This window comes from Taudactylus pleione, unplaced genomic scaffold (assembly GCF_031769625.1).
Source record: "Taudactylus pleione unplaced genomic scaffold, aTauple2 ptg000710l, whole genome shotgun sequence".
Lineage (NCBI taxonomy): Eukaryota > Metazoa > Chordata > Amphibia > Anura > Myobatrachidae > Taudactylus > Taudactylus pleione.
The window spans coordinates 80,199-96,496 of NW_028285112.1; the positions used below are offsets into that span (position 1 = coordinate 80,199).

General features: G+C 39.5%; 1 protein-coding gene across 1 annotated transcript in view; it reads left to right on the forward strand.

Moving 5' to 3' along the window:
• The window catches only part of LOC148477514 (lysosomal cobalamin transport escort protein LMBD1-like), a gene marked incomplete at its 5' end in the record, with an annotated part of 165,751 nt that overhangs the window by 73,884 nt on the left and 75,569 nt on the right, over positions 1–16,298 (forward strand). Inside the window, 2 exons of the mRNA XM_088456635.1 lie at positions 11,823–11,948; positions 16,038–16,190. Of these exons, the coding sequence (XP_088312761.1) occupies positions 11,823–11,948; positions 16,038–16,190 (279 nt within the window). The remainder of the gene's footprint in view (positions 1–11,822; positions 11,949–16,037; positions 16,191–16,298) is intronic.

Sequence of the window (16,298 nt, forward strand, 5' to 3'; positions counted from 1 at the left end):
AGCCTCAGTAGGAGCCTCCAGCAGGTGTACTCACTGTGGCTTCACTTGGGTGTACCAAAATGGCTGGCCAGTGCGGACAGTAGTGGCGGTGGGCTCAGGGGAAGAAAGCGGCCGTGACCCATGGGAGGGGGGAGTTAGCTGGGACTGGGACCCGGGGGGGTAGTGGGCGTTAGCGGTGTGGGCATCAGTGTGGATGGTGGTGGTGCAGGCAGCCGGACTCGGGGGAGGTAGCAGCACATATATGCAGGCTCGGATCTGAAAGATCTTTGATACCTGCATCTGTGTATAAATAAACACAGAAGCAGGGACGGGATCTGAGAGACCTGTCTGTGATTCTGTGTTTAAAAAAAACAAATAAAAAGAACTGTAGCCACTGGTGCCCTTCTCTAGTAGAATCCATAGGGTACCTGGAAAAAACATACTCACCTTCTCCTCACGGTCCAAAGTAGACAATTCCCGAGCTTGGCAGAAAAAAAAAAAAACGAACACCGCGGACCCACGGACATTAGTACTGTTCTACAAGGACAGTGCTACGCGAATGAGAGCTTTGCGGCGGGTTTTCACTATGGAAACCCCGCCACTGAGAGAGGTGAGCCTTCCTTCCGCAGTCCGTCAGCGGAGGGGCAGGAGAGAAGACCTGTCGAAGAAAGAAGACGCCGGGGAAGTCCTGGGTGGGCGGCGGCCATGGAAAAGAGCTTAAAGGCTGCCGCCCTCCAGGTGAATGTGCAGAAAAATAAAATATAAAAAAATATGGTGTCTGTTTTATTTTAATATTTCTTTTACAGGGGTACTATAGGTACCAGCAGGCCCTTAATCACCCACTTGCTGGTACTTGTGGTTCTCAAAGTACCAGTATGCGGAGGAGGCCTACTGGGACATGTAGTACTACTGCAAAAGACAATATTTATACTTTCATATGCACCACACTACACTATCAACCCAGCACCCTCCGGCCAGGGCTGCCGTGGATAGCCCCGGGCTATCAGCCTGGGCCTAGGGTGCCCTGGAGAGGGGTCCCCTGTATTGGGGGGGTCCCCAGCTCCCTAGGGTCCCTGACCTGGGCTGACTAGCGGTCAGGGGTAATTTTTTTTCCCCTGTATTTCCAGAACCAGGACGGTCTCAGAGACCAGTGCTGGTTGCCCTGAATACGAAGGACCCCTACGTCGTTTGTCCCCCGTATTTTGGCAACCAGAACTGGTTCTAAAAAGCCTGGTTCTGCTTGTGCTTCATACGGGGGACCCGACGTCATTTTGTCCTCCGTATTTTCACAACCAGGTCCGCCTGCAGCATGCCCCCGCAGCTGTCTCTCCCTGTGCATCCCCAAAACACCACCTGTGTGCCGGCCTTCCTCCATCTGCGCTAATGTATCATTTTGTTGCCCTTCTACCGTGCAGGTGGCCCAGTTTGCTCCTCCAAACCATAATACATTTGAAAAAAGCAATGAAATTCCATAGACTAAAAACCTTACGGTTTCACACAGACCTCAGTTGCATAGACTGCGTGTGTGTATTCCAATGAGCACACAATTCTGTGAATTAGCAGCTCCACCATTCTGTGAGTGACAGCAGTCTCTCTCTGTGAGAGTAATGAATCTGCAGTTAACCACATGGAGTCATGGCATACCATATCTGTATTACGCAAGGAACACGTCCATTAAGGCGTCAGCATTAATGATCGTAATTTCATTGCGTTTTGAAGTTTGAGTGTAAGAAATTCAATAGGTTTTGTGAATTTTCTCATCATGTCTAAGAAGCCTTAATGGGACATGTGAAACTGTAAGGTTTTTTGTTTTTGGAATATTTATAAATGGATGTGTGTGTCTATATATAGATAGATATATAGAGATGTGTATGGGATGTACTGTAGTTAATTTATGGGATGTAGTTAATTTAATCCTGAGGGATTGTAGAAAGCTAGCTTTGAGTTCTTGTAAATCTGCTTCCTGTATAGTGAAACTGACCTATGTATGTGATGGGTGTGGTACGACTTCTCGACGGTCAGAATGTCGACACTGTCATTAGGTTGACAGTCAATATGTAAACTTGTATTAAGGTCGATATGGTTAATTTCGTCACGTTCAGATTGTTAACATTTAACATGTTGACACCAAAGTGTTGACATGTTTTTTTTCTGTTAGCCTAACCCCAAAGCTAGCCCTAAAGATTAACAAACAAGAAAATATATTGACATTTTAGTGTTGACATGTTAAATGTCAACATTCTGAATATGTTCACATTTTAACCATGTCAACCTAAATGCATGTCTACATATTGATTGTCGGCCATAGTGACTTTCAGGGTGTTGACTTTCTGAATGACTACAAGTCGACCGGATAATTTTTGCAACAGCCTTTATAATGTCTTTTTAAAATGTCTTGAAATTGTCAACGGTTGGAAGCACTCATATTGAAATGATCCTGTGGCCAATAAGTGTAAGTCCCATAATAAATGGTGTAGTCCAGAAATTGCACTGGCACATGGAGTTAAAGGCTCCACATCATCTTTCACCTGCTTATAAACATTCAGGATGTTCTTTCTGTTCAGTCTAAACATTTGAATGGCCACCTGGTCTGTCACAGAATCCAGGGCCTATATTTGACTCAATTGAGGGAAGTTCACCCTCCTTCTCTGTATACTACAGAGAAATGAAGTCTACAACAGCCATTTCACAACATTTAAGAAAGAGTCATCTACTCCTAAAGGAATCAGTGGGACTCCCCAAAAATGTGGCAGTCTCCTGACATTCCGGTAGATTGAATAAGTAACAATTGTGTGTTAAGTACATTCAATCCCTTCTACTTTAAGTTTTGCTCACACACAATTTTCAGTCACCCCAAAGTCTGATGAAACCAAACTTGAATGTTAGCCCCAGTGCTCAGGCCTCAGTACCATTGAAAACATTGTTTTGTACACATACATCATTGCTGCAGTCATTTCAAACAGCTACTCTCGGTGTGCCAGGTCCAGTGGGCTTGGGTGTCCTTTATTCTTTGCAGTAAATGCGTCTTAGGCCCGTATTCAATTTGGAGCTTAAAGCCAGAATCGGCAGAAAAAGTTTCGACGATGACGTCATTTCGCCAGGCGGAAAAGTATCGCCGTGTTCAATTTGAAAGACTTTCCGCCTAGGCGGAAAGTCAATGCAATGTAATAGGCAAAAAAGTTTCTCCAATGAATAGCAGGCGGAAAAAAGTGCAGAATTGGGGTTTTTGGGTGCAACGTTGCAGGAACTCCCGTGCAGCCTTCAGACAGTCCCCCAAAGGTAAACTGCGTCAACATTTAAAAAAAAAAAAAAACACACTTAAGAACACCCCAAAAAATCACTTTCAATTTGGGGGCGAAAAAAAGAAAATTAAGGGACAAAGTTAAAAACTAGCGAACTACACTCCAGGGGGGTCCCCAAGTATGCCCCAGGTGGTTTTCTCATTGCAGGACCTTGCGGAAGGTGGATTTTTTAACGATTTTTTTAAACTTAACTTTAGCAATTTTAAAATATGCTCACCCCCATTTTCAAGTACCCCAAACTTGATGGGATAAGTTATTTTCTGTAAAAAAAAACCCTCCTGATTACTATTCTTCACCACTTGTACAAAAACGCTATTTAGCAGCTATTGAGCCTGTTTAAAAACACCAAGTACCTTCAGCAAACCAAATCGGGGGTAAACATAGCTAACCCCCATGTCAGAGCATCTTTTGGGGGGTGTCAGGCTGACTTCCCCAAATCTGACAGGACTTTTCACTTGTTTCACTGTCGCCGGGTCCCGTTTTCGCGTACTTTCAAATTTAATACGGGGATACGCGGGCACGCACGCAATACTTTTCCGCATGCAAAACAGGCGAAGTAGGCGGAAAGTCCGGGAGTCGAAAAAATATCGCCGGTGCAAATCAAATTGAATATGGCTATTAGTCGCAATGTGTTGTACTAGTGTGCACCAGGAGACTGTGTTAATAAATTTGATATGAAACTCTTGTATTTTTGTGTGTGACCGAGTCTGAACCTGTATAAGAGGTCTATGATGCAGCAACCGCTGCTTTTCTCCACGCCAAGTTCCGTTGTGCTTCTTATACAGACTTAGGCCCTCATTCAGAGCCGGACACTCCTCCTGGACGCTCGTATAGCTGTGGGTCACCACCCACAGCCTATACGAGCGTGCAGGTTGATGGCCGCGATGGTCTTGACCATCGCGACCATCGCCACTGCGAGCTGGAGCCTGCAGTTGAGTTTCTCAACCGCAAGGCCCGGAGTGATTTTGGCTCTATCAGAGCCAAAATCACTCCCACTGACATCACTAGTGATGTCGGTGGGCCGGCTTCTGACGGTAGGCGTTCCCTTGGGAACGCCTCTGTCTGGGAGGCACGCCCACCAAAGGGGCCGTGCTGTCAATCAACATCGACAGCACGCCCCCTTTGATCAGACACAATGAGCGAAGGAAAGTCCTTCGCTCGTCGCGTCTGGCGCATGCGCACGACGGAGCTCCCGCCGTCGTGCGCATGCGCAGTGCTCACCATCGACCCACTTGCGAGCGGACAGCCGCTTGCGAGTGGGTCTGAATCAGGCCCTTAGTCTCAAAGCAATGTACTAGAATGCATCAAGATATGCAACACTTGTATATCTGTGCAACTAAGACGGAATTTCGACAAAATAAAAGAAGCAAAAAGACGCGCGACGCTGGCAGAGTTGCATGGAACCTGGCGGCATCTTGCGCCATGTGGTGTATTGAGGCTAGATGCATGAAGACACGTCTGTATGGAATGACTTAGAGAGGACCATGCACAGGATATTGCCTTACAATTTAATGGACCTGAAACATATATTTTGTGCAGGGATAAGTAGAAACTTTTACGAAATCATCACGTTTCTAATAAAAGCAGAATGTACCTCCATAAACTATTGATTTAGCGGTGTTCACATTAATTCAACCATGGTATTGTAGGTGTCTTATTTTCGCTTCTTTTTCCTAAAATGTGTCTGTTTACTTCATTTGCATTTATTGGTTGCAATTTCACTATATAATATATATATATATATATTTTATACACACGCAGTACAGTAGTCTTGCACTCACTTATTCCATGGCAGCTGCCTGGGTGCTCCCGTACTGATAATTATCAACACCACTTGTTCAACACTTGTATGGGTGCACAAACTCATGGGTCACTCCAGGACTTTTATGAAAGAAGAAATGCTATGCTGAATGCATGTACATGGTAAGATTTCTTTCATAAAAGTCCTGGAGTGACCCATGAGTTTGTGCACCCATACAAGTGTTGAACAAGTGGTGTTTGTGTATATATGTATGTGTGTGTGTGTATGTATATATATATAATATATATATATATATATATATATATATATATATATACAAAACTCCCATATGATTCTAAAATAGCTTTTCATTATACTGTAGGTGATATGTTATCACTCATACTGTATGATAGTTAATGCTTAATGTTTAGAACATAGTAATCTTTTCTATGTTGAAAGAATAAAAATGTGAAATTCGATATTTAAATCATACCTTTTTTATTTCACTTCTGCTAATAGGCTGTCCACATGCAATAAAATATTTTTGATGGACAATCTTGAAAGTCAAAAGTAATTTGTTCAGAAACCACACTTAATGCAAAACCCCTATTAAATAAATAATTGTATCATTAGCAATACGTGGCTTTCTCCCTTGCATTATGTTGTAGAAAGCCTTATCTTTGTATGGATCATTGTGAAGAGACAGTATATGCAGTCATAATCCAAATACTCACTAGGGGGCAGTGTTATTCAAATAATGTTGGAAATTGTGAAGTTTTTCCCCATTTGTGTTTTTCACACAGTTATGCATAAAAATCTGGCTATTATTTTTATGTTGTTGCAATACTATACGTTTTGAATGTTTATTCTTTATCTGCAGTGTACAAAAGATCACAGCATGTGAGTTAATGGGCAATTCTATTTTCAGTTAACCCATTTGTGATTAAATACAACCTTTTATTGGCTTTAAATATGTATAGTAGAGTGTATTATAAAAATAATTAGTTTTTCTTGCCACTCAAATTTTGTGTAAATCTTTACAGGTATTATATTATCTTTATTTCTGTATAAACTGAACTCAATTGTAATTAAGCCAATAATTTTATGTTATTTTAAACCTAACATATATGTAATCATTCATGTGAAAAATATTTTCGTTTGTCAACTGTTTCTTGGTGAAGACAAATTAAAATTTGTGCTCCAAAGATGGTGGAAAATGCTGCTCAGTAAAAAGTGATCCCCCACCACATGCAAATAAACCTTAGACAAAAAAAATATATACCAAGCGCAAACTTCTTTACGGTAAGAGTTGTAATATAAATGTCTGAAAACTTGAAGTGACTATAAAGCAGTCCTGAAAGAGTCCTTCCTTCAATGACCATCCTCCTTGATTGGTTCCTCAAAGAGAAGAAAGAGAACAGGCCATTCAGTCGATGTAGGTAGCTTAAATGGACTTGTAATATTCCTACTCACATCTAGGATTAAGGTGTCCGTTTCCCCTTGAGTGCCTTTTCAGATCTGATGAGTTCTCCTAGGTAGGAGTTCTATGTTGATCATTTGCTCCTTTATCTGTTGCAGTGGGAAGAATCCGCCGTCTGATGTATATTTTTGGTAGGTTCAGTTATGTCAGGGAGTAGTATAGCTAATCATGTAGGTACGCTAGATTCTGCTTTAGGGTGATTCTCCTGGTGATGCCCGGGACAGCTACACAATTTCAAATGACAAACTTTGCCAAAATACCAAGATTTTAGTGGGTCTTAAGTTATATGGTACATTGCTAATAAGCAATTAAGTTTTCATATAACAACTATTTCCTAACAGAAATTAGCATTAATTACTTATTACTAGTAAGAATTTAAAATAGTATATGCATAGCAATTAACTTAAATAAAGATTTAATTAATTTAAAAACCAAATATAAAAAGTCTCAATACTTGTGGGTGAGATCAATTACTCATTTAATAGTTACACATCATTAAGTCCAATAAATGCCTGTTTACGTACAGCACCTTCGTGGTGGACACTGGGAGAACCAAAATGGCACAAATAATGAAGGCTGTCCACTGGATGATAATTCCTGTCACCGATAGAGGAGTGTCTCTTTAGGATGTTAGTAATCAATTGGAGAGATATCCTCAGATCACACGGTGTCCAACCACATGCCGGCTCCCAGTTTGCTTTGTCCTCTTTGGTCCCTAAGGCTGATTCAGGCCGTTCAGTGGTTAATCCAGGAGGATCCAATAATAAAAAGTGGGTGAGGGTAGGTGTTACTGACTTGTTTCGCTGTGTCAAAGTGCAGCTTTATCACTTTTGATAAAGCTGCTCTTTGACGCAGCGAAACACTTCATGACACCTACCCTAACACACTTTTTATTATTGGATCCTCCTGGATTAACCACTAAACGGTCTGTAACCAGGCAGCGCTGGTGAGGCAGGGAGTTTCCATCGTGCGGTTGTCCGGCACGCATTATCTGAATCTGTGGTATGAACTGTATACCACGGAACAGTCATTTTTTACACCAGAGTGCACTGGCCTTTGTTATACAAACAAACTTTGTTAAAAAATTAAGCCTTAGATTTGAATCTCATCTACAAGTATATAGTACAACTTTTTGAACTGTAAATAAGGTGTCTTAAAATAAAATTAATCTGTTAAAGAAGATGTACAGAATATTTTGCAGTTCACAATAGTTAATTTTTAAGTTAAGATGAGTTATACTTCAATTCGCTAACAAGTAATAGTTCAAATAATTTTAGTAAATAATGGCAAGGATGTCAGACAAGGAGAGAACCAAGCGATAGAGTGAAGCACAAAGAAAAAAATAAGACAAAAGAACAAAGAAAGAATGAGAGGAGTTAGGAGAGCAGAACAAGAAATAAGGATGAAATTATAAAGATTCAATGTAGGAAAAATGAAACTATACGTAAAAGAGTATACCGTTTGAAAAAGAAAAACCTTGCCAATTCCTATGAAAATTTAGTTGAGTCCAATCAACATCATCATTTTCATCTAGCAAACGAGGAAGCTATAAGAGTCCACAGTCATTTGGTAGAGCCTTGAACAAGTCTTTGCGAGCATTGCCCTATTCTCCCACTAAGAGAGCAGCCATAGTTTGCAAATTTGCTGTTGATGCTGGATTGAAATTAGAGTGCTCAAGAAGTAATCCCCTGGATTAGAATGTAACAGCACAAACTGCTGTCACTGAATTATTTTTTTAGACCCGATATTGTTTATACTTCTCCAGGTAGGAGAGATGAAATGACTGGAGAAGTGGGCAAAAGTTATAACTGAGGAAGTATTATCTTGTTATGTTCCTTAGAGAAACATATTCTGTTTTCAAGGAAAATAATCCAGGTATTGATATTAGCTTTTCAACATTCTGTAAACTCCGTCATGAGAATGTCTGTCTACTTCATGAAACTCCTGCAGATCAGTACAAGTGATGAATTTGTGAAAACTTTTCTCTTCTACTGAATGCTTTGAAGATACCTTAAGATTCAGATTCATTTTGGCAACAGTCATTATGCAATGATGCCCTGAACTCCTCCTGCTGGCAAGGTATTTGTGAAGACTGTTCCCATGGAGAAAAAATGTGTGCAGTGAATCAAGTGAGAATTATGTTATTTGGAAACAGTGGGAAAAGGGACAGAGTGAAAAGCTCCAATGTTCTGTGAAAGAGGGATGCATTGGTGAAGTTCTGTCAACTTTGAATGACAATTTTTCTGCAGTAGTTCATCACTTAAACATAAAACGCATTCAAGCAGATGAGTTTCGCAAAGACAAAAACAATCCCAATGTTCGATCTTGCAGGTAGATTTTGCTATGAACTACAGTTGCGAATTTCAAAATGAAGTGCAGAGTGCACTTTGGTCTAGAAGCAGTGTGATATTATTCACTGCCGCTGTTATGTACCACCAGACTTGTCAGACATTCCTAATCTGTTCTGACACTAAAGAAAAAGAGAAAAATACAGTTAGATCTTTTATACAGACAATTGATGACAATATTCATCCAAGCTCTGAAGAAAATAAGAACTTTGAAGAAGGTCCATCTGTCCAAATCACTTCTTCGGAGTTTAAGAACAGATATATGGTTTTGTTTCTGAAAGGTGTTTCACTGGAAGTATTTTGCCACCTCACATGGCAATGGTGTGATTGACGGCATAGGAGGAAGAGCCAAATCAATTGTGAGGCAAACAGTAATGAGCAAAAAGGCCAATGCCCCTATTGTGTAATCTGCTCACGATTTTGCAGAACTTGTAAAGTCATTGATGCCAGCCACAATTGGTGAAAAGGACATTCCACGTAATGATGAGATCTGGAAAAATGCATCAAGTATTCCAGGAATATCCAAGTTACATGGAATTAAATGCACACCAAGTAAAGAAGTACAGGTGTATGCAAATGCAGTTTCATCCAATAATGAATTTCAGTTTCAAGTCACTGAAAATCAAATTGACAAGGAAACTGGTTGTTGGTAACTTACAATGGACAGCATTATCCTGGGGAGGTGACACAGGTTATTGGGTCTGAAGTTGAAGTTTCAGTAATGATTCAGCACGGTACAATTAAACAGTGGAAATGGCCAACACAGGAGGATAAGGTGTTTTACACCCAGGACAACATTGTAAGAAAAATACAGCCTCCAGAAGTTGCAAATGCAAGAGGGTATTACTACTTCCCAGATTTAGTTTGTTTATATTTGCTCTAAAACAGAGAAACAAGTGTGTCCCGTGCATCACACAAATCAATTATCTTAATTTGTTCATGGATTTTAGTTGCATATTCAGACTACAAAGATGAGCTGTGTTGGTTTTGTTTTGTGATGATTATTAGTACAGTATGAAAATGTTGCCTTTCACAGTGATGCATGGGACGGAGCTGCTTAGCATATTTAAATGTCATTATTAGAGATGAGCGGGTTCGGATTTACTCTGTTCTTATCGCCACATTACCGCAAGTTCGGATTAGTTTGGATTTATTTTTTTGGCTATCCAAAACACATTATAGCTGATAGCCAATAAAATGCCGTTTTGAGACCTGAGTAAAATCGAACCCGCTCATCTCTAGTTATTATTTCTGTGCATATTTAAACTTTATGGCAGATTTCATGTTTAATTTGAAAATACTGCATATTGGGTAGAGTGAACATAGATAAGATACTTCCAAATAGTTACAATTTACAGAACAGTGTGCTGTGAAAACTTATAATTGACGATTGTTTTTTATGACTTGTAACTTCTACATTGGTGTGATGAAAATGTAGCTTAGAGGTAAATCAAAGTACCGTAGTTTCTTATACTTTGGAATGTAAACACATTGCTGGTTAGTGAAATTTAATTTTTTTGTAGTTTTATGTTCACTTTCTGGAGAATCGCCCTTTATCTTCAATAAAAATTAACCAGATCTCTCAAGCCATCAAGTCACCATCTCACTTAAACACTGCATTCTGCCACAATACTGATTGAAATAGACAGTGGCAAATCCTTGTGGGATAAGAGGTCACTGTTGTATGCCTAATGTTTTGAACACCTTGGCTACTGTTGTTAGGGCTTTCTATGTCCCCCTTTGTTAGTTTATTGTAATCTGCCTACATATGGATATATTTAGCTAATTCTTATTCCATCGCTCTCAATAATCTTATTTTTGCTCATCTCTTGGGATCAATGTTTTCTCCATTCTCCTTTTGGTGTACATCTAGGCTTATGAACAGACCATTTAAAGAGCTACATATTCTTCTTAGACTTCAATAACAACTACATAAGGATGCCACCCATGTTTTTTTCCCTCTCATAACCTCATCTGCTACATTGGCTTCTATAAACTGGTTGTGCTACTCAGCCTGTCGCTTAAAACAACATGCCCATTTAATCTGTACATTTTATACCACTCCTAATTTTACGGGGATTCCTCAGTTTCTGTAGTATTGCACTCACAAATGTTTGTCATTCACTACTATAATGTTGGTGAGATGGGCAACAATAGAAATCTGGAGTCTCTTATCTTGCTTCCTCAGATAGGTATGCACAACCGTGATTCCCCACAGCATCACATGAATGATGTAGACCTAGGGAAATGTTGACGGGAATAGCAGCAGGGTGACTTTAACATTTATATACATAAAAATAATGACCTCACTTGTGAGGTCATTATTTTCATGTATGTCTGTTTATGTAAGTTGGTTACTTATTATTTTTGACCCATGTTGCTTTGGAATGCAGCGCCATAGGTTTGAATCTTCCGTTGCATATTAACTTTAACATTTAGCCATAAATACCTTACTTTATGCATGTAAATTAGCTTTAGGCGCCATCAATAACAACACATAGTAATCCGTTTAAAAATTGTAGCCTAGGTTTCTGTTTGAATGATCAACTGAATTCTTACACCAAGTGTACTTTACCCATTATTTAGCGGGCAGAAGGATTTTATAAGTGTTGGTGCAACTTCTAAATAAGATTTATTCTGTATTTTAATTTTTTTGAAAAAGAAAAATTGTTGCAATGAATATAGTGATCATAAAATATAACTTGGAATTTATTGACCAGTATTGTTGAACCCAGAGTTGATTTATTTTGCCCCTATATTTTAGAATTTCTATTGCCTCATTAACACTGCTAGATTGTATAAAATATTTCTGTGTACTCATTCACTAATATTTGTAGTAAATGAAACAAGAGTCTTATTTTTATCTAGGCACTTGTTACTAGTTTCAAAATCTGTCTGAAAGTACTGTAGCAAATATGTGTTTGTGGATGGATTTAACAAATACAGACTATTCCTGTCACCTTTTGTTCCAGGCTTATGGCATGTCTGCCCTTCCTTTAAACTTGATTAAAGGTACCAGAAATGCACATTATGAACGTTTGGAAAACACTGAAGATATTGAAGAGGTGGAGCAGCAAGTTGCAAGATTGAAAGTAAAGGCAAGTGTCATAGGTGTTCTTTTTCTTAAACGATAGATAACAATATCTTGTTTTCCATTCCAGTGATGTTGTCTTGCAGTTAGTCATATGTACACTATAACTTGGCTTAAATTAATTTCTGTAAAGATCTTCATATACGTAATTATATTTTTTGCTTCTGTAGTATTGTCTTGTTCGGATAATAAAGGCAGCGTTGTCACAGAATAAATATCTAGTGATAGAAAGTTATAAACGCAAAAAGAACAACTTACATTTGAACCTCCCATAGCTCAATGCTTGTAATATCAACTTAGCTGCATTAGTATAGAATAAGAGAGTAGAAATCGGAATACCGGTAATTGGTAGATGTTGTATATGTAACAAAATGTATGACTGTAAAATTCATAAAAGACATAATTACCTGTGCCGGCCAATTCAATTAGCGGGGTTTACCCCGCGCATTAATACCCAGAGGTGTACTTTTCCTTACAGCTTCACTAGCTGCGAGAAATGGCAACCTCTGTGGTTTTAGCGCTCGTGGAAGACATATTGTTTCTCCACATTACGCAGAATCAATAAGTTAGCGTGTGGGGAAAATGCTATTTAATTTGATTTTCACAGCACTATGATTTAGTTGCTGGGCATATCCCGCTGCTAATTGTGTACCCCCTGCCCCAATAGCTCTGTCTGAAAGTGATTGTACAACTGTACATTAGCATTACAACTACAAAATTGCAAAACTGATAATTAAGTTAAAACTTATTTCTTGTCATCCCTGATCATGATGATTATAAAATCAATAACCGCTTGTATGGCAACTCATAAAATGTGATTATAGTGGATGCAAACATCAAGTGTAAGGGGAGGGGTTGGAGGTAATGAGGATAAAGGGGCAAGGGGGCAGTATTGGCAATAAGAGTTCTCTACCCAAAACCAAACTGTTCTGTATAAATAAATAAATTGCCTCCCACAGTCTAAATTGGTGCCCTTCTGCAATTTTCTCAATGCTGCTTGAGCCAGCTGAAAATATACGAATGACTGGTAGTTAAAAAGGCTAATTTGGAACTGATGGCAGTTAGTAATGACAGCGAAGTACCTCTATTGAAATCATAGCCTTTGATCATGGCTAAATATTAGCTGCCATAAAAACACCTTTGAATAGCTTACTAAGCTGCACCAGTATTCGTTTTTGCAACAAGAACTGCGACTGCTAGATGGCTTAAATTGCTCTAATGGCTAGCAGAGTTGACAACTGGAGTGCTCCAGTCACCGTCATAGCTGCACATTAGTGCTGACAGTTTCTCAATAGTATTTATGTCTTGAGCCTGATATAGGAATAGTTGCATCACCAAAGGGAAACTTTGTCACCTCAATTTCTTAACTACTATGCAATACTATACAGTGCGGATACTGGTTCCTTGCACAGTATGGTCACCAGACATCTTTTTACCTGAGGTCCGCTATGTGGCTCTCACCACTTGGAACAATGCACAAGATGTTTGTGGAACAACAAAAAAATGTTAGTGCTTGAGCTCTAATGTAAGTTGCATGAAAAAATTAATTCCAATGGTGACCAATGACAGTATTTTGATGCTACTAATACCCCTTTTCCACCTAAATTCCGGGTCTGACCCGGAGTTGGAACAAAGTTCCTATCCGGATCAGACCCGGAATTTTGCCGGCGTCGACTCGGGATATTCCCGAGTCAGCGCCGCTCACACCGCAGTCGGGTCTGCATAGACCCGGCTTTTGCGGAGAGAAAGTGGTCGCTTGGAGATGACGTTATCTCCAAGCGCCACTGAAGCCGGACCAATCGGCCGGCTAGCAGCGCACTCCAGGTCATCGTGACCCGGAGTGCGCTGTTCTCACAGCAGGGTTTCACGGGCTACGCCCGTGATAAACCCTGCTAGTTACCTGGGTTGGATTGCTGGGTCACTCGACCCGGCGATCCAACTCTCTCCCCTTTTACACCAGGGAGCTGCCCGGGTTAACCCTGCAATAACCCGGGTTTTAGCTCCGGTGTAAAAGGGGTATAATAGTCACAAAGTCTGTGGCATGCTAGATGGGCTATTTGGCGTGATTTGAGAATAGCTGTTTTAGTGGACACATCTGTACATTAATGATCATGCAATATCTATACATTTTTTACTTGTACTCCTGTTTGAAATGTTAAACGTTTTTGGACAGTGTCTTTCAAAATACGTTTGAAGGGGTCCTAGAATAATAATTCTAATAGGACCTTAGAGTTTCCTAAGTCAGATCTCGCTGGTTTTACTTTGAGTTGGGTAATTTGCTTAAAAGCAAAAGAAAATAAAAGCTTTTTATATGAAATAATTCATGTTTACCCTGAAAATGTGGTCTCTTGACATTTTTGAATGAAGCTTTTAAAAAATTACAATGATTCAAAAATATTATAACCCAGTCTATCAATCGAATACAGCACTTCTAAATGGAACTTAAAATTAATATCTATAATTCAATGACAAGTACTTCCCAAGGTATCAATATTACTTCATGTTAAACCAATATCCATGTTCTACCTAGAACATTTTGCCAAGCTGGTGGCATCAAGAAGTAGCCGAGTGAGGGTCTTCTCAATAATAAAATGTTGAAATCCTGACCTTTTATTGATTTAAACTTGAGATTAACATTTTATATATTCTTCATCTTAGAGTCTCGGGCGTCTGCAGCTTTTTCATAATAATAATAATAATAATAATTTTATTTATATAGCTATTTTCTCCTAAAGGACTCAAAGTGCTTTACATTTACAGTACAAAATAAGCTTAAACAAGGGACACTAGTGAAATGCTTGGGTGAATAGGTGAGTCTTGAGTCTATTTTTGAAGGATTCTAGAGTGGAGGCCTCTCGAACTGTGCGGGGAAGTGAGTTCCAAAAGGTTGGAGCCACAAAACTGAAAGCTCGACCCCTAGGTCTTTAGGACCTGGCCCTTCTAGTGAAATCAGCATCAGATCATTTAGTGTGCTCTGCTTCAGGCAATTACTTAATCAGGTTTGAATTTGTTTTAGAGAATAAAGTCCTTAGAACTAACCAGATACTTTGCTACTTGCTGTCTGGACACACATAGGCAACCCCACTTGATGATTGGACACAGATGGCAGTGCTGCCCAGATACTGCCCCACTTGCTGGCTGAATTGAAACCCTGCTGCTGCTCCATTTACTTGCTACACAGAAGGTCAAATAACAAGCACCACGCTGGCTGAACACAGAGATACTGCCTCACTTGCTGACTGGACTGATAGCCAGCCCGGGTACTTCCCCACTTGCTGACTACACAGAACGTCCACTAACAAACATGCGGCCGCTGAAACACAGAGAGTGGACGCAGGCAATCCACTCTCTTTACTGTTCACCAGCGACTCTTCCAGCCATCAATTGTTCATCCTTCCTTTTATATTGGGGAAGGAATCTACTCTGTCCTCCAGTCAGAGGGCGCCCGTAACTGTGACGTGACCAATAAGTTGCCCAGCATTAACGTTTTTATTTGAAACATCAGTGCCGTGCGATTTTCAGCCGCCTCACAGTGCCTGACAGACCGCTAGAGAAATAAAGCAAGGGGTAAAACAATTAATATAACAGTGTCCAAAGTCTCTCAAAATTCCTTTTGTAATAATAATTAATTTTATTGTAGGAATGTGCATTCACTCTAATGGGTCTCAACCAATAAATACTCATAGTATATAAGATGCATACTGTAATGCACTGCACATAAAAATCCTATATAAAATATAATCCATAAAAATTAATTGTAACATAATTTAGTGTGAAGAGCAACAGGAAAGTAGGCGTGTAAAGGGAGAAGAAAAACTAGTAAGTGATAAAATGCTGATCTGTTTTTATTATATTTATCATTTTGTAGCTTTTTTTTTATTAGGTAATACCTTTTAGTTTTTGACCACCTTTAGTTACACTTTGGACTGAACTTTACATCTGTTGATTCTCAGACTGTGAATTTTTATTGACTATTAATATCTAGACTAGTGAAAAACATCCATATTTTGGTCATATGAAAGTACGGGGAGTAATTTGCAACAAAAACTGTGTCCTATTGGTTTTAATTTGTAATGTAGTATATTATTATTTCCAGTGCAGAGATGGCAGACCATTATCAAGTAAGGACAGACAAAGCCTTTATAAACTTGAAGAAAAGCTGAAGACATTGCAAAGGAGAGAAAGACATCTTGAATATCATGAAAAGAGTTGCTGGACAAAATGTTGTAGCATCATGCGGCCATTTAAGGTATAGTGGAAAAAGGAAATCTATCACATTAATTACCAATTGTTACTTCAGCTGACACTCCGCTTCAAGAGACTCTCCTCTGACTGTATTCTTAGACATGCAATTTGT